Consider the following 25,415-nt stretch of genomic DNA (forward strand, 5'->3'; position numbering starts at 1 on the left):
TGCTAAACAGGAAGTTCCCGCAGGCTCCAGGAAGCCCAAATCCTGTAAACTTCTAAAGAGAAATAAAATGTTTTTACCGATTTTATTTGTCAGAATAACCCTTTTTGAACAAGTATGTATTTTCCTAACACATTCTTCCTGCAAATTATTTTTTTTCCAGGATATTTTTTTGTCCTTACCGTAAGTTAGTCAAGTTAAAAACTGACCAATCAGACGTAGGGCCGGATCTAGGCATGGGCAAGGTGGGGCAATACCCCCCCAAATTTCAGGACTGCCCTCCCCGAACGTGACGCCATGCAAACAATAAAAACAGAGCGCTCTCTGCTCTATCTGACTCCCATTCAAAGTAGCTGCTAGTGCTGATTGGTAGATCCAAGGGAGGGCGTGGCCTCTCGCTTCACTCGGGTCCTCCTCTCTCACTATGTCGCTCGCACACAGGCTCAGCGGCAGAGACACGCGGTTCTCTGGAGCTGAGCTGGGCAGAACTGTTTAGAAGTTTTTATCTGCCGTTTGTCGCTGAAATGGCTCGATTACCCCAAATTTTAACTCTTTCTTGTCTTCATCTGTTGCTCTCTTTGTTGTAATGTGGAGGAAAAAGCGAGAAACGAGTTGACAAAGCGCAGGTTTGTGGTTGTTATAGCCAGCGCTGTTTGTAGCAGCTAAGCTAACAGTACCGGAGCATTAGCTGTGTTTGAGATGACTCGCCTGTGACTCCTCGGTGAGAGCAGGGGGCTGCAGGCGGGAAAGACCCCTGAGATGAAGGCGGACAGTGGGAAGTTGTGGGTGTCTTTTATATTCCATTGAATTTTAATTTGCCTCACCTCCTTAGTATAAACTTTAATATTCTGTTGTTTATAATATTTTTTTTTAAACATTTGTCTGTGGACAACAGATATAAAATAGCTGCTGGGTTAATTTAATGTCTACTGTCCTGGATAAATAAATAAAATTGAAATTCTTGTTAATTTTTAAAGGCAACAATAACACATATCATTTGAAATCTTATTCATTTTTACATCAGTGACTTACTACTATGTAGCCTATTACTAAAACACAAACTCATATCTATAAAGAAAAAGGCATGCATTATGAAATTTAAAGAATTATCGTGATATTGTTGATTAATATTTATAATGTATTGAGTAATTTAGTGAAAATAACAAGAAACGAGTCAACAAAATACCAAAAACTACTCAACAGGATTTTAAATGCTGGATTTGAACTAATTCCCTATGAAAATACATTCTGTTATCACTAAAGATTTTCTCATCCATGGATTTTTTAAAGCAATTTTGAAGCAGGAATCAAAAGTTTCTGCAGAGATTTTTTTTTCTGCTTCAAAGAAAGTGTGTTGGCTGTTTTAATAGTAAAAATAGTTTTGTATTTATAAACTAATCCTAAATAAAGTGACAAAATACACATAATAAAAAATAAAAATACAAAAAAACCCAAAATAATAAATGGCGAAACAGAACATTAAAAGAAGTAAATAAAAAGCAACAAGAAAATACATAAATATATATTTTAAGACAAAAAATAAACCAAATAGAAACTATTGCAAATGAATAAAAATGACTCAAAGTAATAAATAAACAAATAAATAAGATGTTCTAAAAAAGACCAAAAAGAGAAGGATAAGCAGACATATTTTCTGATCCGGATGTCAGCTGGACGAGGAAGTGAAGATCTTCATGGACAGAACTTCCTCCAAAATCCTGATTCTTTCTCCTTCCAGTTCACCAAAGACTCTTTTAGCTAATTCTCCAATGTTTATTGACTGTGATCAATACATTCAATCATTGGTTTCTCAGAGTTCTTGATAAAATAATCAAAGCTAACATCAAAATGCTCTTTCATTGATTTACAATCCTTTCCAACTGCGGTCAAATGAGCCGCCGTTCACATTTCCGTGGTCACATCAAGAAGCTCCGTGGAGTCTGGTGGAGATTTTCCAGCGTTCTCAGTCCTGCTACCGTAAGTATTGGATGAAACTCACACCAAAAATCCAGTGATGCTGATTTGACCACAGAAATGTGAACGGCGGCTCATTTGACTGCAGTCAATGTGAAGATACCATCTTCTCTTCTCCAGAACCTGAACTAGACACTAGGAACAGATGAGGGTTTAGTGCATATGCAGCAGAGCTGTTGATGGAAAGAAGATCATTCATTCAAAAAGTGTGTTTGACCGAGATTTAAAAGGAGAAATACTCGGAAATGCAAAAACAAAATGATTGCTTATTACATTTGTTCTCCTTCAGAAGAAAAATGACACACAGACATTTTAGAAACTCTAAAAACAGGATTTTTAGCAAATTGGGGCTTTTTATGGGCACTGGAACCATTTTGTATCCCTAAACTTGCCCCCCCTGATATTCTGTTTGCACCCCCAAAAGGGGCTGGCTAGATCTGGCCCTGATCAGACAGCGCTGATCAGGCCCGCTGGCCCCCACCTTGAGCATTTGATTGACATCTTCTCCCGAGCTGCTTTCAGTGGAAGGAGGGATGTGAACTGCCAATAACCTTACTCATGATTGTCGACTGTAGCTGCCCTAAAAACGCGACTCAGACAAACTCGGTCTGTCACTGTCAGTAGATTTGGCCTCATTTGGCGCCGGAGCTAAGGCATTTATACGGGGATGTTACTCCCTCTGTACAGTGATAACATGGTGTAGAGATGCCCACTGACATTGACGTACAAATTGGGCTCGCTATCTGCCAAGTGCAATGAATTGTGGGATACCTTTACTTTGATTTTAAATCTGGGTTTTTGTCTACGTGAGTTGTTGTCTTGTGTTGTCCTGTTAGAACAGCGTATTTGAAGGTGATAAAAGAAAATTTAATACTCTACCAAAGCTCATAAGGAGGATTTCTAACAGGTGCTTCATGATTAGTGATGGAAATTTTGATTCCTTTTATTGACTGGAGTTTTAATGAGTCAGTCACCAAAGTTACTCGAATCATTTGAGTCATTTGAGTCACGTACCCAGAGAGAGAAAAGTAAAATACGTTAGGTCCAAATTCATTTAACAAAATTAATTATGAAAAATTTAAAACTAATCATTGCATTGTGGGACAGAAAAAAATCATTATTTAAAATAAAAAATCTTTAAATAAAAAAAATAATTTGTATGTATTAATAACTCCAATTAGATTTATGGACAAATAAAGTGAAAATAAATAAAATACAAACAAGAGAAAATATTTTATAAGCTAAATAAAGAGCAGAAATAAACTGAGTTTCTATGAGTTTTGTAGTTTCTTTACATTATTTGAGCAATGAAATTAGCAGGTTTGATAACAAGGTCAGTTTATATTTTTAAAAAGTTGTGGAATTGATTAATAATCTTTTATTTGCTTTGCAAGACATAAAATGAAAAAATGAATTTAATAATATGGCAGCAGACCATCAGGGCAAAGCAGCAGCTGAGCAGAGGAAGCAGGTCCAGCAAGCTTGTAGCAATCCATTGTGCTCCAGCACAATGGATTGCTACAAGCTTCAGAGCAAGACCGAGCTGCTGAGAGATTCTTTCAAACGATTCACCTCCAAACGAGGCGAACTGCTTTGTGATTGGTCAGAGATATCAGTCCTGACTCGATTCAGTCCGAAATGAGTGTTCTTCAGTGAGCTCCGAGACCTGAACGAATCATAGGCTGCTCCTCTATGAGTCCTGACTCATGATTCACCTCGGAGGAGGCGCTGTTCGGGTGTCCGGTGAGCTCTGAGTCATGAATCATGAGTCATCGCTCATTTGATTCAGCTGGAAACGAGGTGAATCAAATTAATCATATGAATCAAATGAGTCATGACTCGAACGCCCATATGATTCAACCCGGACTCAGAGAGCTGCTCGCAACACCTCAGCAAGGGGAGGGGCATGGGAGTGGCCAACAGATTCTCAAAAAGGATGGCTGACACTGACGCTGACGCTCTACCGCTCGGAGTTTCCTGCAACTCGGGGCACCGCCAACTTCAAGTCACTGTCCAAAAGCTGAGACTGGAGCTCAAGGAAAAACAAAACTTCATAGAGAAAATTCTCTCAGTATCAGCTTCACAATGCAAGTATATTCAACACCTGCAGCTTTCAAATCGTTCAATGTCACAGACGCTGCCGTGGTTCGGAGAACTTCCAGCCTAAGCTAATTCCACCGCTACTGACAGCAATATTGTTCAAATATGTGGCCGTGATAACAACGGATGGGAGCGGACAGACGCGGCTCCAAGCACCACCGACACCAGCTCCGCAGTTGAAGCCAGGAGTCCACAGGACCTCCATGATGACCAGACCGACGCTGGACCCAGCCAGGGCTTCAGCCCTCTCCTCCACGCCGAAACAATCATGGGCTGAGGTGACACGTCGTGGCCAGAGGAACGGTGGATCTAAACCTGTGACTGCCAGCTCGGAAAACCAAGCACTTTCTAACCGCTTTGCCCCGCTGGCTGAAGTGGCGTCAGCGATGCGACCGGGCCCACCGGGACCGAGATCAGGCGGAGTTCCTACTGTGACATCCGGCTCTGCCCTGCGTCTCCGCGGAGCGACGGGTCCCGCTTCCTCCTATCCGGATATAACGGTGTCTGCTGCTGCTTCGGAGCCCGCCTTGGTGGAGCCTGATCGTGAAGCGCTTCTTCCTGGAGTCACGGGGCCTCCGCCGGGGGCCTCCGCTGTTTCTTCGGTGTCCGCCGCGAGGGGGAAACGCCCGCTGCCATCTGCTCCGCGAGGCTGTGGCCCGACGCTCGGGCGAATTGTCCCTGAGATCGTGCACCGCACTCTCCGGCTCACCAGCTTCAGCGGATCCCATGCCAAAAGCGCATCTTTGTATTGGATCACTGCCTGCCGGGAAACATCTATCTGGAGCTCTCATCCCTCCACCTGAGCCCGCGGAGGCTGCTGCTCGTCACCCAGAGAGAGCGGGGAGAACCGGACCTGTGCAGCAGCTCATCGTGGGAGACTCCGTTGTCCGGCATGTCCGTATTGCCAGGTGCCAAACACTTTCATTCTCAGTATCAGCCGTCAATGACATTAATAACTCTGCCCACCAACTCACTGTTAAATACCCCTCTGCTGAGACATTTATTATACATGCAGGCACCAACAAACTTAAACTGCACCAATCTGAGACTCTTAAAGTGGACTTTATTAACCTCATTCACAACATTCAAGATATAAACATAAACTGTATAATATCTAGACCACTTCCTGCACCCCGTTACGGAGACATCATGTTTTCTCGCATCCGTCAGCTTCACATCTGGTTAAAATCATATTGTCACTCCATGAGCATCCCATACATTGATAACTTCACAACATTCTACAATAGACCATATCTCTTCAAAGCAGACGGTTTACACCCCAACAATAATGGTTCCCGTCTTCTTAGCTTTAACATTGATCTCACCCTCCGTTCTTTCCAAACCATAAGCTGACGGTCGAACCAGGACATCCACACCCCTGATCCATCATTCTCTCCCACTCAGCATCACATACCAGTTCATATCACAAATAGATATTCCAATCACTTCAATTCTTTCCCAAGTGCCTCGCATATCAGATGTCTCCGTCCAATTCACAAAACACCAGTCACTAAACCCATCTCATGCTCACGTCAGATTTTACCCACAACGATGAAAATGGCTGTTTTTAATGTCAGATCACTTTTAAATAAGTCTTTTATCATCAATGATCTGATTTTAGATCATGATTTAACTTGTCTGTTTTTAACTGAAACCTGGCTTGGCACTGATGCTCCAGCTATTCTCACTGAGGCTTCTCCACCTAATTTTAACTTTTTATTTTCTATCAGGGGAGGTAAGAAAGGTGGTGGCACAGCATCGATAGCTCACGAAACAATATAATCGGAAAATATTGTATTCAACAAATATTCTTCATTTGAGCATCATGCTCTTTGGTGCCCCACCTGTTTTAGCTGTCACAGTGTATAGACCACCAAACCCTCCTTCCTGTTTTATTGAAGAATTCTCTGAATTTTTATCATCTCTTCACATTAGGTACAACAGGATCTTAATTACTGGTGATTTTAATTTACATGTTTATAAAAATGATGTCTATGCTTGTGAGTTTTTAAATCTTCTTAGCAGCATGGATTTTAAACAACATGTCACACAGGCCACTCACAACAGAGGACACACCCTCGACCTCGTCATCACCTACGGTTTGTCTGCTGGGGTGTCCTCTGTTGTTGATTTAGGCATATCAGATCACTGCTGTGTGTTTTTTAATGTCACCAGTGAAATCCAGCAGGAAGCCTCAGTGAGAACTGTGAGGAAACAGTATATAAATCCTGAAGTGGCTGCAAGTTTTATTAATAATTTTAACCAAACTCCTGCTCAGACTGTATCTGCATCCTGTGATTTTATGGTTGATGATTTTAATAACAGACTTCAGTCTTCCTTAGATCCAGTGGCTCCAGTAAAGACAAAAACATTAAGAACCACTTCTAAAACACCATGGAAGACTGATGACATTAAGCGTCTGAAACAGAAGTGCAGAAGAGCAGAGGGGAGATACAGGAAGACAAAACTAATGATTATTCATAAAGACATTTTTTAAGAACAACTCAAAATTTACAATAACTCAGTTAAAAAGGCCAGAACTCTTTACTTTTGAAACATCAATACAGAAAATAAAAACAATCCAAAATTTATTTTTAAAACAATAGATATTTTAATGAATAAAGATTTTAATAAGGTTTATATCATCTTTAAAGCATTGCCAGAGTCCGCCCATTCCTCTCTCTTGCCATTACAGAGGTGCTGATGCATGCTTTTATTTTTAGTCGTTTAGATTACTGTAATGCCCTGCTCTCTGGTTTACCTCAAAAATCTCTTTCAAACTTACAATTATTACAGAACTCGGCGGCACGAGTTCTGACGAGGACCAGGGGGCAGGAACACATTACACCTGTTTTAAAATCACTGCATTGGCTCCCTGTGCGTTTCAGGATTGATTTTAAGATTCTTTTAATGGTTTATAAATGTTTTTATGGTCTTGGGCCTTCTTATTTCAATGATCTTCTTTTAAAGTATGAACCCTCGCGGACCCTGAGGTCCTCCGGCACTGGCCTGCTAGTTGTTCCTAAGGTGAGGACCAAAACACACGGTGAAGCTTCGTTCTCTCATTACGGTCCTCGCCTCTGGAACAGCCTGCCGGAGAGTCTCAGGGCCGCAGAGACCGTAGAGGTTTTTAAGAAGAGGCTCAAGATTCACCTTTTTAATTTCTTTTAAATCTTTAAAATCTTATGTCTTTCTTTGTTTTAGTAGTTTTAATATGTTGTTATTTATATATATTATTTATTTTATTTTATTTTGTGAATGTATTAATATTTTCAATAATATTTTATGTCTCTTCTTTCAACATTTTACTATTTACTACTCGTTAGTGTAACCCTTAATAATGGAGATCTATATATACAGTTTTGACCATTGATTTGTCAGAGCTGTACGGTGGCCTAGCGGTTAGCGCGTTTGGTTAACAATCCAAAGACAGCGGGTTTGAAATCGGCCGGGGTGCCAATTATTGTTAATATTTTATTTTTGTAAAAAAAAATATCATAAGTGGTTCATACGTAAATTTCGAGAATCAGAATAAATAAATACTTCTTGCAACACAATTCCAGGCAGTTACGTCGTTTCTGTTCAGGATGGTGGGGGTGTGGCGTTCGGCGCCAAAACTCCCTTTTCGACATGCAGCCCTGAACAGGTGTTGTGTTTCCCGGGTCTCAGGCATCCTTGATTTATTTATTAACACTCATATGTTGTCCAAAAAGCGTAAAAAGGGTGAAGAACTAGGACAAACTTTTTCTGGGGCTTTATTCTAGGCCAAAATAAAGTCTGTCGTAATCATCCACCTTCTTTTTACGCCTTTGGGGACACTATATGAGGGTTACATTACACATCAACTATACCTGATGAGACCAGAGAGACGCATTCTGACAGGAGGAACGCACCTTGTCGCCACACTTCCGACCAACTTTATTGACAAGTCAAAACGGAACAAAAAATCGTCTTCCGCATGAAAACAACTGTTATGCGCCATCTACTGTTCATACATTGCATAGGTTTTCATCTAAACAACTTGTTCTTTCCCCCCCAAACCAGTATTCAAATAATTTAGCTGAATATGAATTAACAAATAAAAAACAATTCTTATATCATTTCAAACTGCCGCTTACAAGCAGCTTCCTCCTAACATTGTGCCAATAACATAATGTGTATAACATTAAAGTCTTTTTCCAAAGACTTCTGTTTTTTTTTTTTTACTAGGTTTTTCTTATTTGTGGGTTACATTTTTGGTGCTCCAGCGACCGAGATGTAACTGAGAGAATCCAGTCATTGTTCAAAATAAAAGTTTTTTCAAAAGAAAAGATTGTTCAGATTCAGATAATTAATAGAACTGAAATTATTTATTTTTGGAGTGGCTGGTGGCAATCTAGGTGACAGTAATTTAGCCTCTTATTTAGTCAAGAGCTTCCTTTGACGCGCAATATCACTGCCAGTTATGTTTTGTGAATTTGTGTGTTCACCAGTCTGATCCTTTATTTGTCTTTTTACAGCTGACAATGTACTGCCCCTTTTGTGCATCCACCTTGGTGTCCCAACCAAAATTCTGCTGTTCATGTGGGAAAAATAGCAGCTTCCTGTATAATGCCGATACATCTCAACAAGCCAGGCCAAGTGAAGGTAATGCTTTCAACATCTGTCCGCTTTTATTAGGATTTCCTTTCAGAGTTTATTTATTTTTATATTAATTAATTCATTTTATATTGAATGTGCATTTATCTGAACTCTCTTTCAAGCCTTTTCAGTAGCAGCTTCCCAGTCGAGAGGAGTTGGCAATCCACTTTTTCTTTGCAGCTGAGAAAAGTGAGCTTCAAGATCTTCTTCGTCAGAGTCCAGAGTAGCTGCAGGTGGCATCTGGCTGCTGAACAGTGTAATGGGCTCTGCAGATGTTGGGAAGCCACAATTCCTTCCATCAAACCTTGAAGAAATACAGAAAATAAATTGATTGGAACTTGTGTTTGCTTAATTTTTAAGTGCCATAAAGCACACATACCCAAGTGATATTGGCCTTTGTTTTATTATTATTATTTTTTTTTTGCTGGCCAGGAGTCTGTCATGGTATTTTCAATTGATGTCAAGACTTTATTTTATTAAAGTTCGGGTACAGACTAACTTTTACTGTAATCACAACATCCATTTATGTTTTATTTAAATAAATAATTTTCAATAAATTGGTTGTCTTTGTCATAGCAAGATTCCATACTTACCTGTGGTACATCGCTTCAGGTTTGCCAGATGGGCACTGGGACTGACGTACGGGGCGAATGGTATGAGTGTTCCAGAACTGCTTGTATTCATCGAATTCTTTCTGCAGGACATCCAGGAAGCAGAATCTGACTAAACAGATGTGCAGATAGCTCTCATTGAAGAGATGCCGCTCCCTCAAGTCACCAAAGAGATCCATCCAGAATTCTGTCTTCAAAAAATATTCAAACGCCATTTTGGGGTTTGTCAGGCCTTCTGCGTTGTATGTTTGAAAGACTTTTGTAGGGCAATAAAAGTACCATGACAGGTCCTTGCTGATAGAAAAAGTGGATGGAGGAACCATCATTTTCATATCTGGATTTGGGCTGGCCACAGGAAAGGCACTTTTTAGTTTGGGGCTTTTTTTGTGCGACCAGTTGTTCATGCTGCTGCTACTTCTCTAGGATGTTTTGGACGTTTTTTTCAACAGCTTCATGGGTCAGAGTTGTGGTGGGAGCCTGAGCAGGTGGAGGTGGAATAGTGATATGATCAGACATCTGCACAACTAGGACACTGGTGGTTTCACTTCCTGATGTGAGAGAATCCCACAGCCTTTATCGGTCCTGGAGCTTTTCTGGGCTGGTGTTCAGGGATGTGGTCGTGTTCCGGTTTAGGTTTAGTCTTTATTTGAAGGGACAGTGTACAGATTCATTAAGTTTAAAACAAACAGAGATGTTCTGCACCAGATTATAGCTAGACAGCTAGTTTCCATCTGCAGTCCCTAACCTCAGGAGTTTGGCTAGGCGTTTGATGTGTCTTGTCACAGGGTGGAGCAAGCTGTTTGGGTCTCGGCAGGAGCTTTGAACCAGAGCTGCATAGTCCTGGTACACTAGCTTCAGCATGTCCTTTTGTCCCCGGTGCTTCGTAAGGAGACGATCAATGACCTCATTCATGGGGGCAGGTCAGCGCAGACTCTCCCTCCAGTCTTTATGAGTCCAGTACGTGCAGAAGATGGTGTAGATAGAAGGGGCAATGGTGACGGAGCTGCACCTTCTAAAACAAACAAACAAAAAAAAAGTTAAGTAAGTGTCACAACAATGATCCAATAGTGCATATAAGGGACAAGAAAAACACCAAACAAAGCACAAAATCATGTTTTCTTCTCTGAACAAGCAGGAGACTCACTATTTGGGAATTATTTGAAGAGTTTTTGCTGGTATAAATATCTACCTATTTCGGTTTGTGGTTGCACAGTTTGATCTTCAACTGGAGAGTCAGACAGCTGAGAGGAGAACTGAAAGATCCTGGCTGGAGTCTCTGGCGTGGGAGGAGGAAGCTCCGACCTTGGAGTGAGTGGGCTGGACAGAGGATGTGGAGTCTCAGTGGGCGCGGACCTGACTTTGTGCTTGTCCCAGTTGAGCGGCACTGGACGGGTTTCTGGTTCTGCATACTCTAGCCCAAACGTCTCTCTAGTATCTGCGCCAGAAAGATGTAGAGCAGGGTACTTCCTCTCACCCATGACCCGTTCAGATGCAGAATTGAGGTCCACAATCAGAGCTAGCAGGGAGGCAAACATCAGGCAGAATCAGGTCCACCAGACATTGAAAGTTCCACCGAGCCACACCGGTCATGCCCTGTGCCTGAAACAGTGACCCATTGAGCCTGGTGGAAGTGGTAGCCTTCCTGCTGGGATGTTCCTCTGATGGGGACAGGTGGAGAACCCGGCCACCGACCCATGGACTGCAGCGCAGTTTTCATCCAGATCCTCTGCTGTTGCGAGCAGTTCCATTGACCAATGTCGTCTTCGTAAGCAGGGAGTACTGGGGGTGGAGTGTAGTGGACTTTAGCTGATGGCCCACCTGGAAGGAAAGAGTGTAGATTTGAAAGTTGCTCACTTTTGGACTTTCTGCCTTTTTTTTTTGACGGTGTCACTCACTTTGTGTTTTCTGAGCAGGTGTCAGCTCCTGCTGGGATTGGGTGGTTCTATTAAATAAAAGGAGACAATGTTCATCCCTCAGTCTGTAAATATCTCAAGTTCTGATTTTCACCTGACAGTCGTTGTTGGTGGGGGGGGTGTCTGTCTGCGGCAGGAGGACCATCAGATCAGGGGGCACAGGGAGGGCTTTCTTCAGGACTGGGGGGAGGGAGGTGGTCATTGTTGGCTGAACCAGACAAAGAAACTGCGCAAATGTTTGTGTTTGCAGGAGCAGAAAACCTTTTTCCTGCACATCTGATCCTGGTGGGATGGAGAGAGTTGCAGGCAGGACTGGAAGAAAATAAGTAAAAAAAAATGTTATTCCTTTCTCTATGCAAAGTGAAGATATTAGTGTTATTAATCACATAATGTTGATAATTCACCTGCTGCTGTAATTGAATATGTTAAAAACAATGAAGTCATTGATAAGAATGACAAGTGACATTTGTCTTCCCTCTAACGCTCAGAATCAGTTGTGACGAGTTATTTGTTTGTGGAGCAGGAGAATTACCACCTCATACAAATGAGAGAAAATGAAAATAAGACTTACCCTCTCCGTGAACATTTTTAATATTAATAAAGCATCAGGAACATCAGAACAAGACCAGAACGTGGCCAACACACAGAAAAATCCATGCTGGAACTTCAGAAAACAGGTCAGAGTCCTCCGACGGTTTACACCTCTTTGTGCTGCTGACACTTCTGGACTGGAGATGGACAATGATGGTGGTCCAGCAGTAGCAGCTGAGTGTTTTGGCAATCTGCCAGTTCAGCTCTTCCTCCTCTGTTGGCTCCGCCCTCCTAGCAGGACATCAGGTGGATCTCATCACAGTGCTTCCACTCTGATTGTATAAAAGAGCTAGAGAAGATCTCTTCTGTAAGCAAAAAACTATGAACCTGTGTGGGAAAAGGATATTTATGGAAAAACTGAAGAGGTAAGCCCTTGCTTTTCATCCCTGAGTACAGTCAAGTTTTTGGATGGCCTGCTTTTTGCTCTCTGGCATTTAGTTACTTACCTGCTGGCTGAAGCTGTTATAGTTACTTACCTGGTGGTTTTCCTTCTGCTGTTCAAGGTTATTCACCTGAAAAGAATTTCAAGTGGAGCAGAAAAGGTTTCCAAGAGAAACTGAAGAGGTTTTCAACAGAGGCTGAAGGGATTTTCACCTGAAGGAAGCTAAAATGAAGCTGAGCTAAAGCAAAGGTGAAAGAAACCTGAAGGAACCTTAAAACTGGAGCTTAAGAAAACTGAAGCTAAAGTGAAAACTAAAGGAAAGCTGGAGTGAAGGCTGAAGAAAAGTCAAAGGAAAGTAAAAGGAAAACCACAAGAAAAACAAAGGGAAATCTTAAAGCAGAGATCAAAGTTAAAGCAAAATCAAGCACAAAGAAGAAAGAAAAGAAAGTTTAAGAAATTGAAGAGGAAAGTAAAAGCTCAACTTCAAAGTCCAAAATACCACACTCTAAGTAAAACCCAGAGCAAAAATACTACAGTAAAACCATTACTAATAGCATAAAACTGAAATCACTGCTTCTAATGAAAAATAAATAAAATCTGAGTGAAATCCTTGTCCATCTCTTTATTCCAAAGTATCCTATCTGTTGTAAATTCTGCACTGTTTTTCTTATTTTTGTTCAGGCCCTTTAGTGGACAGCCAGGGGTCCTACGCAGATGAATGCATGCGCAGAGCGAAAAAAGCACACTAGCTGTACGTTCGCTGTTGGCATTGTAAAGTGTGGATAATAGCAGATAAATGGTTAAAAAACTGCTCCTCTTGTCTTGTCCCTCTTTGACCGGAGTCCTGTCCCGGATGTAGAAGTCCCAGTCCGAGGAAACGGTCCTCCTTTTCCCAACATTTGGTCATTCGAGCTGGAGTTCTCACCCGCAACAGCATCATGGACAGGAGCGGAGCGGCGATGACCGCGAGTGAAGCGCAGCGCGCCGTGCGACTGCGTCAACTCCCATCATATCTGCAAAGCTACCAGGTCAGCCTGCCACAGTCCCTTATTCCTTATGCTGTCCCACCACAAGACATCAAAGAGTGCATCGCTGCTCAGCAGCCGCAGTCACCTAGCTTACAACCTGTTGCTAACGATGACCGGCTGCTCGGAGTGGTTAGGCAGCGTTCTTGTCCCCCTTTGTCCGAAACAGTCGATGAGGATAATCAGTGGAGTGGTGCACAACATACAAGTTTATCACCTGGTATGCTGACAATATGCAGAGAGTTGCAAACACAATCTCCCCAGGGTGAAAGTGTCCACAGTGAGCTCATAACAGAACAGAGCTTTACTCTCAGTGATCACATGCTAGCAGGTTCTCAACCAATGGTGTTTCTCAGTCCTGAGCCTCCTTCTGATTATTCACCACAGCTCATGTCACCCACGATGAGTAACGTCCAGCAGCTATCCCCCTTAAAACTAAGTTTTTCACCCCAATGCAGCAGTCCCCTTATAATGACATCACAAACATGCATCCAAAGCACAATGCTGCAAAACCCAATAAGAGCAGCTATCCCAAATCCAAGCCATGGAGAAAATTACATTCTAACACAGTCGCTGCCAGCAACCTTGGCTTCTGTACCACAAATCAAAGTCCATGGTCAGGCTATTCCAGCACAGGTAAATGAGGCATTATCACAACCAAACTCCTTCCTCCCCCAAACATGGATGCAAGAGGACAGGAGGATACCAACACATGAACCATCAATCAATCAATCAACTTTATTTCTATAGCACTTTTCATATATAGAATAACACAAAGTGCTTTACACATAAATAAAGCATCTTAAAGCAAACGCAATAATAAAATCAAACGCAAAATACAATAAAGACACATAATTCCCCCCTCACCCAGATCCACAAGTATACCCCCAATCCCCTCACCCCCCTAATTCACCCTACACACACACACCCCCAATGATAAAAAATAAACTGAGTACAAGCTGAGCCCAGAAGTTAGATGTCTGAGACGCTAATATAGTTGGAACCTCTTCCTCTGGAGACAACTGCATAGCCAGCCTGGTGCAGCATCACAGGCGGGGACCCAGCTTCACCACAGCTAGGTAGCGATGCAGGTCCCCATCTAGAGCTGCAGCAGCTGGACAACAGCGATCAGAGGGAGAGGAACCAGCTGAGGAGGCACTGGAAATTAAAAAGAATAATGGTGAAATAATAAAATTAAGTATATTCGTAAAATCAGCAAACAATAAAACAATAAAACATGACCATAAAGATTATTTAAATAAATTATTAAAAGATCTATAAAATCATAATTCAATTCAATTCAATTCAATTCAATTTTATTTATATAGCCCAATATCACAAATTCAATTTGCCTCATTGGGCTTCATGCCTGTAGTTTTTACAGATGCACAGATGGAGTCATAAAATATGCACAATAGGTAAAAACTAAACAGACTATAAAGAACAGGTATCCCTGTCCTTAGACCCTCCCTCGCGGTAAGGAAAAACTCCTAAAAAAACCTGAGTCAGGAAAAAAAGAAGAAACCTTAGGGATTCCCACATGAGGGAGAGATCCCATCCCAGGACGGACAGGCGATACCAGAACGGTTAAAGAAAAGTTAGCTGCTAAAACTGCATATATGAGTAGAGTTCATTCATATAGAGCTGAGGGACGAGTGATGATTAAGTCCATAGTCCAGATGAAGCAGAACTGCAGTCCACGACCAGGAGCAGGAGGACAGACGACCCACCAGGAATCACTTCCACTCAGAGATGCAGGATGGTGTCGGGGCTTCATCTAGATGGGCGGGGCTTCGTCAGGATCACCAACAATTCTCCCGGAAACTGCAATCTCTCCCGGTCTCCCACAGGGGAGTCGGAAAGAAGGAAAAACATGTGAATTATACTGCACCACCAACAAGGCATACAATTAGAAGTAAATAAAAAAGTAGAGGAGAGGAGAAGTAGATGAAAAAGAGGACAGAGCCCCAGTGCACCATACTTTCCCCAGCTTCTAACTTCTAGCAGCCTTCTATGTTACTATGTAGAGAATATACATATTTCATAATTTATATTGCAAGCATATATTGGAGAAGTATGTGATTATAATAATTATTTCCCCAAACTTCAGAACAGTATGGGAGCATTATGTTAATTATTCTATGATTACTGGCTAGTCTGGCAGAACGCCTGTCCAAATAGGAATGTTTTAAGGCTAGTTTTGAAGGTAGAAACTGTACCTGCCTCTCTGACATGAGCTGGGAGCTTATTCCATAGAACAGGAGCTTGATAGCTGAAGGTTCTACCTCCAACTGTACTTTTAGAAATTCTAGGAACTACAAGCAGTCCTGCATTCTGTGAGCGAAAACATAAAACATGATCAAATAGACACATGAATAAAAACAAAGTAAATAAAGACAATAAAATGAGCTAAAAGCATGGTTAAAAAGATGTGTTTTAAGACCTTTCTTAAAAGCAGCTATGTTCTCTGCGGCCCTCAGGTTCTCTGGCAGACTGTTCCACAAACGAGGGCCATAATGCGTTTTGGTTTTCACAGGTGGAATGATTAGTAGACTAGTGCCAGAGGATCTCAGGGTCCGCGAGGGTTCATATTTAACTAAAAGATCTGACAAATAAGAAGGCCCAAGACCGTTAAGACATTTAAAAACCATTAAGAGTATCTTAAAATCAATCCTGAAGCTTATGGGGAGCCAATGCAGGGATTTTAAAATCGGAGTGATGTGGGCCCGTTGTCTGGTTTTTGTGAGAACTCTTGCAGCAGAATTCTGTAAAAGCTGAAGGTTCTTGATGCTTCTTTTTGGAAGACCACTTAGAAGGCCGTTGCAGTAATCAAGTCTACTGATAATAAAAGCATGCATCAGCGTCTCCATGTTTGCAAGAGAGAGAATTGGGAGGACTCTAGCCAAATTTCTAAGATGATAAAAACCAGTCTTGATCACCTGCTTAATATGTGGAATAAAAGTTAGCTTAGAGTCAAAGGTAACGCCCAGGTTTCTGACTGTTTCTGAACAGCTTAATGAAAGTTCTTGTAGTTTCAGAAACTGTTTCTCTCTCTTGGCTTCAGGACCGATAACTGAAATTTCAGTTTTTTCCTGGTTGAGCTGCAGAAAATTTCATCCATAATTTTATATCTAAAATAAAATTAAAAAGGGTTTCTATTGGCCTTGTGTCATCAGGAGACATGGATATGTATAGCTGGGTGTCATCAGCATAGCTGTGAAAGCTGATGTTGTGCCTCCTGATGACATTCCCCAGGGGAAGCATGTAGATGTTAAAAAGCAAGGGGCCAAGGATTGAGCCTTGAGGAACACCACTTTTAATTTTGTGTACCCCAGAGAAGTAAGTGTCCATGCTTACCATAAAGTTTCTCTCCATGAGATATGATCTGAACCACTCGAGTACAGTCCCTGAAAGGCCAAGACTTTTGAGCCTGTTTAATAGGATCAGGTGATCAACAGTGTCAAAAGCAGCACTTAGGTCTAGTAGAACTAACACTGAGATCTGACCTGAATCCAAGGCGCACCTAATATCATTAACGATTTTTAACAGGGCTGTCTCGGTGCTGTGGTTCTTTCTGAAACCAGACTGGTTTTCCTCAAAGATGTTGATTTGTGAGAGAAACTCATTTAACTGAATAAAAACAAGCTTTTCTAAAATCTTGCTTAAAAATGGTAAGTTGGACACTGGTCTGTAGTTATTAAGAGCTGTGGGATCTAAGTTTGTTTTCTTTAAAAGGGGTTTCACCGCTGCAGTTTTAAAGGCAGTAGGAAAAACACCTGTTTGAAGAGAGCAATTTATGATATTTAAAATCTCGCTCTCAAAAGATCCATAAAATGATTTGAAAAGTCATGTGGGGATGGGATCTAAAAAACAGGTTGTTGGATTAACTTGGGAGAAAACTCGACCAAGTGTTGCAGCATCAACCAGGTCAAAACTGTCCAGTGCTTCCTCAGGTAAGATTAAGGTATCGTTTTCCATAAAAAGGCTATTTTGGTCATTTAAAACGCTTGATCGTACAGAATCAATTTTACTCCTGAAGTGGTCTGCAAAGTCCTCACACAATGAAGGGGAAGCTGGTATTGGGTTTTATTATTGTCTGAGTTGATTAAAGATTTGATTGTATTGAATAGAACTCTGGGATTGTTTTTGTTTTCGGAGATGATGTTTGCGAAATATGAATTTCTAGTCTGTTTTAATTTTTGGTTGTATAGTTTTTGTAGATTTTGGAAGCTTGTGTTTTCTCCATTGTCTTTCTGCGGCCCTGCACTGTCTCTTCAATTGTTTAATTTCAGCTGTTCTCCAAGGGGGTGTTGGTTTAATATTAATCTTTTTTGTTTTAAGTGGAGCAACAGAATCGAGACTGGATCTTAATTTGTTGTTAAAACTTTCTAAAATTAGATTGCAGGGGGCTGGTAAGACAATTGGAGGGACGGAGTGAACAGATGAAATAAAATTTTCGACTACTTCAGGAGTTAAGTAGCGTTTCCTCACCGTTCTCACAGAGGTCTCTTGTTTTCTAAAACCAGTTATGTTAAAAAGCACACAGTAATGATCAGATGCAGCCAGATCCACAACAGAGGACACACTAGTGGGTAAACCATGACTGATGACAAGGTCAAGTGTGTGCCCCCTGTTGTGAGTTGGCTGCATGACATGTTGTTTAAAATCCAGAGAAGTTAACAAATCCATAAACTGAGTGGGGCAATAGTCCGACTCCCGGTCTACGTGAAGGTTAAAGTCACCTGTTATTAGAATCATGTTAGATGAAGTGTGGACAGACGCTAAAAACTCAGAAAACTCCTCAATAAAACCGGTGTCTGGTTTTGGTGGTCTGTATACTGTGATGCATAAAATTGGGGGGCTGTTAAAAACAAAGGCATGGTGTTCAAAGCTGGGGTACTGATCTAATGATATTTGCCTTACTGCAAAGGAGTTGGACATTATGGATGCAGTACCACCACCCCTTTTGCCCTCCCTGGTTGAAAAAACAAAACTAAAATCAGGTGGAGAGGCCTCTGTGAGAACAGTGGGTGCTTCCATGCTCAGCCATGTTTCAGTTAAAAAGAGAGCATCAATGTTATAATCCAAGATAAAATCATTTACAATAAAAGTCTTATTAGAGAGAGACCGAACGTTAAAAAGGGCCATGTTAAAAGATGGTGGTGGATTATTGGTTATGATAACTTCTTCCTCAGGCTCCTTTAGTGGGCGAAGGTTGTGAATGTTTGGTTTCCTCCCAACACGTCTTCCCACAGAAGACCTGACTGTGATGATGGTCTTTATGGGATTAGCTGGGCGGGCAACAGGCCTTGGAAAGGAAGTTGATGCATTTTGGGGGGAAATATGGGCGAAAGGTGCCAAATCCAGTCAATTATTTCCACACAGAGGTGTCTGCACAGTTGAAGATGTGTTCTGGACTGGTGTGGACATGACAGGGGCAGGTGATGTCTGGACACAGTGTCTGATGTTCGCTGTTAAAATATTTCTGCCCAGTGGACTGGGATGGATTCCATCAGTTCTGTAAAAAGATGGTCTGTTCCAGAACAGGTTAAAATTGTCAATAAAAATAAATCCGCTCTGGCCACATGCAGACTGGAGCTAGGTGCTCAAACTCAGCAGCCTGCTAAAATGGCCCTGGCCGCGGGAGAGGGAGGGGAGGGGTCCCGAAATAAAAACAGTCAATGGGTGTAATTTAAAAAAATTAAAAAGTTCATAAAAGGCCTTCTTGGTCGTTTCAGACTCACGATAAGAAGTGTCATTAAAACCGATATGTAAAATCAGTCTCCTGACTGAGGAAGGGAAGGAGCACAGCAGGTTTGGAAGTTTCTCTAGGATGTCAAGCGCTGTGGCTCCGGGGAAACAGTGAGTCACCGCGTTAAAAAAGCGGACCTTCCTTATGATGCCCCGACTATCTCTGTCGTCGGGGCAAATAGAGGAGGAGGTGGCACAGGCGCAGGTGAAACGCCGACAGGTGAGACGGCAGCGGTGTCTGACGGCGGAGCGGACTGGACCCGCATGACCGCGGGGGCAGCCTCACCTTGATGTCGGTCTGCTGTCTGCGATGGTGGCGGGGCCCGCTGGAGTGGAACCGGACAGCCTCCTTCAGGATCCGACGGCGGGAGGAAGATGTTGAGGAAGATGTTGTTGCCCAGGTGGACGCGGGGAGGTCCAGCTTGTAATGCCTGTCAGGAGCGGACGAGGCTTTCGCGGTAATCCTCGGTTCTCGAGCCGGGTCGCTGCTCGCCGCGGTCCTTCCGTGTTTCACTGGGATCTCCGCGGCCTCTTTCTGAAGAGCGGGGAAGTCGACGATAGAGCCCAGATCAGGTGGAAACAACGCCGCTGTGTTCGCTGCAGGAGGACCCGGAGAATCCACAGCCAGACTGGCGAAGCGGTTTGAGAGACTCAGCAGAACTGGCTTTTGAGTCTCGTCAAAGCTTCTTCTGGGCAATCGGACCACCACGTCTTCATCCAGGGACCTTTGTTTGGGAGTGGAGAAGGAAGAAGGCCGCGGGCAGGTGGATGGATCCCACGGAGCTGTGTCCTGGAGAGCGGCGCTAAGCGAGGTTAGCCGCTTGGACTGCACGAAGGAAACCTCCATAAACTTTGAGAGAAGAGCGCCTTTCATCTCCAGCTCGGCTTTTAGGCGACGGATGTCTTCTTTAAGGTCAGTGATGATTGCCGAGGTTTGACCCAGAATCCGTGAGTCCAGATCATTGGTCATATTTGCTTTTTGTCTTGAATTCTCATCTGGACTCACCGCTGCTGCTCTGCCATCCGCCATGTTCTCCGCCATGTTCTCACAATCACACCCATTCCTCATTTTTTCAGCTTTTTTTTCACTTTTTACTGTTCAAGGGCAAATATGCTGCCACACAAGGGCTGATGTCAACTTGAGAAGTTCTTTAGCAGACTTCTCGAACAATCAGCCGCTTTGAGAACACACGCGTTCCTACGGTGAAGATTCACTATAGACGCGAGACACGTAGATAGCAATCGTAAGTTGTAAACCGCGAGAGCAAATCTTTCGTGCCTACTAGGCTGGGAGCTTAGCAGGTGCATGCAAGCGCACCATCACCTGTGAGTATCACCCAAAGTGGCATCCCAGCATCCTCTCAGTCCTCACATCAGTCTGTGTCAGCTCATCCGACAGGTTTAACCGCTCAGCCAGCTTCCTTTGCAATGGCTGCCAGTCAACTCAGGACCTATGGAGCTACGCTTCCTGCACAATAAGCTGCCACAGCAGCTGTTCAACTGCAGCCTCAGTTCCAGCCCCTCCCTATTGCTACGGAACATCAAATATACCAGCTGAAGAACTACCAGCTATCACAGCCAGCACCAATGGTGAGTCAACCTCAGCATTTTCTGTACGTGACGGCTGCACCTCTCCACCAAGAGCACCAGTCTACTGTTATGCGGGTGACTCAATCTGCGGTTAGCCAACCACCTTACCCCTCACAACCAGTATCTCAGGTCTCTCGGCACACTATAGTTGGACCTCAGCGATGTGAGCTCCCATCACCCCCTATCAATCTGTCAGCTCCAGCTCCACAAGTAATGTATCAACCACAAACCCAACCATTTGTCACCCAGCCTCAATTCCACCAATCAGTGAACTCTAGCCACCAGGTGGCGCCCCCCGCACACAATGTGAATCTAGATCTCACTGCGGTAAATCCATATACACAGCAAAGTTTTCAGCCACAGTACAGTCCAAACCAGCTGAGGCAAAAATCACATCTATTCCGCCAACCTGTCCCAGTCCCTAAAATGACAAAACTGGTGCATGATAGCGAGAGAGATTTCACTGATCTAAAAATGGCTCTAGATCATTTACTCACTCCACATACAGATCTCTCAGAACACTACAAATACAGGGTTCTAATGGAGCATCTAGTCTTGGATGAAGCAAAGCTCATAGCACAATCCTGCAGGCATTATTCACACCCATACACTGCCGCAATGCATGCCCTGCAACGTCAGTATGGGCAGCCTCACCAACTTGCCCAAAGTGAGATTGCAGCCATTCTAAACGCTCCCGACCTCAAACCTGGAGATTCCAAGGCCTTTCAGAGCTTCGCATTAAGGGTCGATCTTCTAGTGGGGATGCTAACATCCCTAGAGGGGCAGAATGGAACCGAGCTGATGTTGACTGGCCATGTAGATCGGATAATCAGCAAACTACCTAAGCACTATGGGGATAGCTTTGTGGAGCATTTACAGATCCAGGGCCGTCTGAACACAAGCAGCCTTAACCCCTATAATCTGCGGGATCTCTCAAACTGGCTCAAAGTTAAGGCTGAGGCTCAGAGGCTCCCAGCACAGATGGTACAGCGTCACCGAACTGAAGGGCCCCCACAGTTAAGAAGGGAAAAACAACCCTTTCCAGTAAGGCCTAGGAGCCAACCCATCTCAGTGTATCACGAGTCTGACAAAACAGCATGTGAAGGTGGTCAGAAGATACAGATGTCACAATCTTAACATTCCAAACAACCAAAACCAAAGAAAATGTGTCTGTTCTGAAAAAATCTAGATCACTACCTATCTCAATGTCCAGTCATCACACAGCAGTCACTAGAACAGGGGTGGCCAACCCTGGTCCTCAGGAGCCTCAACCCTGCCTGTTTTCTAGTTCTCCCTGACCAGCTTCCTGCTGATTAGTTGACGTAAATGATTCCACATCCTGATTGACTGAACACACCTGATTTCAATTGTCAGCATCAATCAGTCCAGGGAGAGCTGGAAAACAGGCAGGGTTGAGGCTCTTGAGGACCAGGGTTGGCCACCCCTGCACTAGAAGATATAAGGAAGTGGCTAGATAACGGCAAGCGATGCTACAACTGTGGCCGGACCGGTCACCAGCAGGGTTCCTGCACGCTAAAGAAGCCATGTGGCAAATGTTCAGATATCCATCTCACAGTTCTTCATGAGGTGAATCAAGTTAGCTCCAGAGTGTATTTCATCACACCAAGAGACCAGGTTATCCTTGCTAAACCCACGCAATACAGCAAAGTGTACCTTAAAGTTGTGCCCATCATCATCAGACACAAGAAGAAATCTCTTCAGACCTACGCCATCTTGGATGACGGAGCTGAGCGCACCATGCTGCTACCAGCTGCGACCAAGCACCTTGGCCTCAGAGGTGAGAGTGAGTCATTATCCCTGCGCACCATCCGCTAGGACGTTGCCCGCCTAACTGGTGAGTCAGTCAACTTTCACATTTCACCATTAGGGAGGCCAACAGAGAGCCATCTGATTCAAGGTGCATACACTGCAAGCCAACTCACCCTGACAGAACAAAGTTACCCCACAGCAGTGTTGCAGCAGCGCTATCGCCACTTGAAAGGATTGCCACTGCCGAGTTTCAGTAAAGTTCAGCCTCTTCTGCTAATCGGGGCTGACCACAGTCACCTTATCACTGCCAAGGAGCCAGTCCGTTTTGGTGTAAAGGGGGGACCTGCAGCTGTCTGTACAGCACTGGGATTTACACTCCAAGGCCCAGATGGTATATCATGCTCGACTGCGTCCTGCTTCTTTACATCGCTTAAACCAACCTCAGATGATGTTTATCAACATGTTGAACGTCTGTGGCAACTAGATGTGCTTCCATTTAAGAACGAACAACAAGCTGTCAGATCCAGACTCGATCAACAAGCAGTAAACATCCTGGAGGAGCGGACCCAGAGGCTTAAGGTTGGTGAAACGCTTCGTTATGCCACACCATTAATCAGGGCCAAGAATGCACCAAAGCTAAGATCCTCACTTGAAGCTGTTCTTCCCTTACTCCGAAACACTGAACGTCGTCTCATGAGGGACCAGAAACTAGCTGAAGAATATGAGACAGAAATGAACAAACTCATTACTGGAGGATGTCACGAAGCTTAGTGAGGAGGAAGCAAATGCCTCAGAGGAATCCTGGCTTATTCCTCATCACCTTGTTAGACACAACAACAAAGCTCGTTTGATCTTTGACTGTTCTTTCACCTTTAATGGACTCTCTCTAAATGAACAGCTACTACCGGGTCCAACCCTGGGACCGTCCTCCTTCGTTTTCGCCAACATGCTGTCGCTATCAGTGGAGACATCAAAGCAATGTTCCACCAAGTCTGTCTACTCCCTGAAGATAGACCATTGCTGCGATTCATATGGAGAAACCTGAGACGAGAAGAACCACCTGACATATACCAATGGTGTGTACTCCCGTTTGGTACCACCTGCAGCCCGTGCTGTGCAGTCTTCACCCTCCAGAAACATGTGAGAGAGCAAACTAGGGACAGCATAGACACCCTTTCATCCATTGAGAAGTCATTCTATGTAGATAACTGCCTTCAAAGTCTCCCTACGGTTGAGTCTGCTAAGAAGCTTGTGGATGAGATGAGGAAGTCCCTAGCTTCAGGAGGGTTTGAGATCAGGCAGTGGGCAAGCAACTTCCAAGCTGTTGTCTCTCATCTGCCCTCTTCAGCTCGATCGGAAGGCACTGAACTGTGGCTGGCTGAAGAACGCACAGATCCTCAAGAGCCTGCATTGTGACTACAATGGCACTGCCACACAGATTACCTCTGCTACCGTACCAGGCTGAGTAAAGGTGAGACGCCAACTCTTCGCGACATATACAAAGTGCTAGCTCGCCAGTATGACCCTATTGGTGTCATTATTCCATACACAACCCGAGCCAAGGTTTTGGTCCAAAAGCTCTGGCTTAAGAAGAGGAGCTGGGACGACCCAAATCTTCCCCTTGATGTAGTGGAGGCTTGGTCCAGCTGGGAGGGTGAACTTTCCAATGTGGCGAACATAACCATACCACGAACTTATGCACCACCGGAGGCGGCGACGGAGACAACCAAATACATATTGCACGTCTTCTGCGATGCTTGTGAGCAGGCGTACGGGTCTGTAGCATACTTTACTTCAAGATGTGATGGCACCGTTCATGTGGCCTTCGTGATGGCAAGATCCAGAGTGGCTCCAAAGCGCAAGCAATCTATGCCGCGTCTCGAGCTCTGTGCAGCACTAACAGGAGCTCAGGAGATTAACAGGAGATCAGTCCCTGATCCATCGTGAACATACCGTCACTATCACCCAGACTTTCCTCTGGACAGATTCCACCACAGTCCTGAACTGGCTTACATTCGAATCATGTCGATTCAAAGTCTTTGTCGGGACCAGGGTCTCAAAAATCCAAGACCTGACCGCTGGCCACACATGGCGCTACGTGGATACCCTCAATAATCCAGCTGATGACCTAAAAAGAGGAAAGACTCTGGCTGAGATAGCAGCTCCAAACCGATGGATTGAAGGACCATCTTTCCTCCGCTGCCCAGAACATCAATGGCCGGTATGTCCAGCTTCCACTGCACCAGAAGATACCACAGAGATCAAGCAGAACACATTCTGTGGTCTCATCCAGGTGAACCAGAATCTACAAACACCAGAAATCACACATTTTGACAACTGGACTGATTTAATCAAAGCCACACAGCAGATGCTTCACGGGGCGGCCGAAGATGGTGTTCACCCTCAAGAGGGATCCGGTGATGCAGAAAACTTACTGCTGAGGACCAGCCAGATGGAGTGCTTCACTGAAGAAGTAAAATGCCTTAAAGCTGGCAGATCAGTGCCACCTAACAGCAGACTGAGCATGCTGGCCTCAGAAATGGACACTGAATCAGGTCTCATCCGTGTGGGAGGACGCCTCAGATGGAGTGACTCTTCATGCGTTGATGATATACATCCTGTTGTTCTGGATCCCAGTCATGATATAGCCAAACTCATCATAAAGGATGCTGATGCACGCTTGCTCCACCCAGGACCAGATAGAGTGTTCACAGAAATTAGACGTCACTACTGGATCCTGCGCGGAAGACAAGCCATCAAGAAGTACCAGAGAACCTGCGCCGAATGCAGAAAATGGAAGGGAAAGTCCACTGTTCCAATGATGGCAGATCTTCCCCCCGCACGTCTGCGACTCCTAAAACCTCAATTTTTCTCAACAGGGGTGGACTGCTTCGGCCCGTTCACAGTTAAGATTGGTCGTCGCACCGAGAAGCGGTGGGGGATCATTTTTAAATGTATCACCACCCAATGTACCCACCTGGATTTACTGAACAGCCTCGACATGGATGCGTTTTTGTTAGCAATGAGAAGATTCATCGCACGCAGAGGAACCCCTGCAGAGATTCTTTCCGATCAAGCAACAAACTTTCGG

The 25,415-nt window shown here is 43.8% G+C and overlaps 2 protein-coding genes across 6 annotated transcripts in view; both read right to left on the bottom strand.

Annotated features, from left to right (window-relative positions):
- dlgap4b (discs, large (Drosophila) homolog-associated protein 4b) overlaps positions 1–25,415 on the bottom strand; it is a 707,978-nt gene that overhangs the window by 156,723 nt on the left and 525,840 nt on the right. The gene's annotated exons all lie outside the window — the stretch shown is intronic.
- Positions 8,258–10,451, bottom strand: LOC118598745. The gene is made up of 2 exons (XM_036211837.1): positions 9,285–10,451; positions 8,258–8,995 (listed from the first exon to the last, which is right to left on the bottom strand). The coding sequence occupies exons 1-2, from the start codon at positions 9,704–9,706 to the stop codon at positions 8,809–8,811; spliced, it is 609 nt and encodes a 202-aa protein (XP_036067730.1). The 5' UTR covers positions 9,707–10,451; the 3' UTR covers positions 8,258–8,808.

The sequence above is a fragment of the Oryzias melastigma genome, linkage group LG5, assembly GCF_002922805.2.
Source record: "Oryzias melastigma strain HK-1 linkage group LG5, ASM292280v2, whole genome shotgun sequence".
NCBI classification, from domain to species: domain Eukaryota; kingdom Metazoa; phylum Chordata; class Actinopteri; order Beloniformes; family Adrianichthyidae; genus Oryzias; species Oryzias melastigma.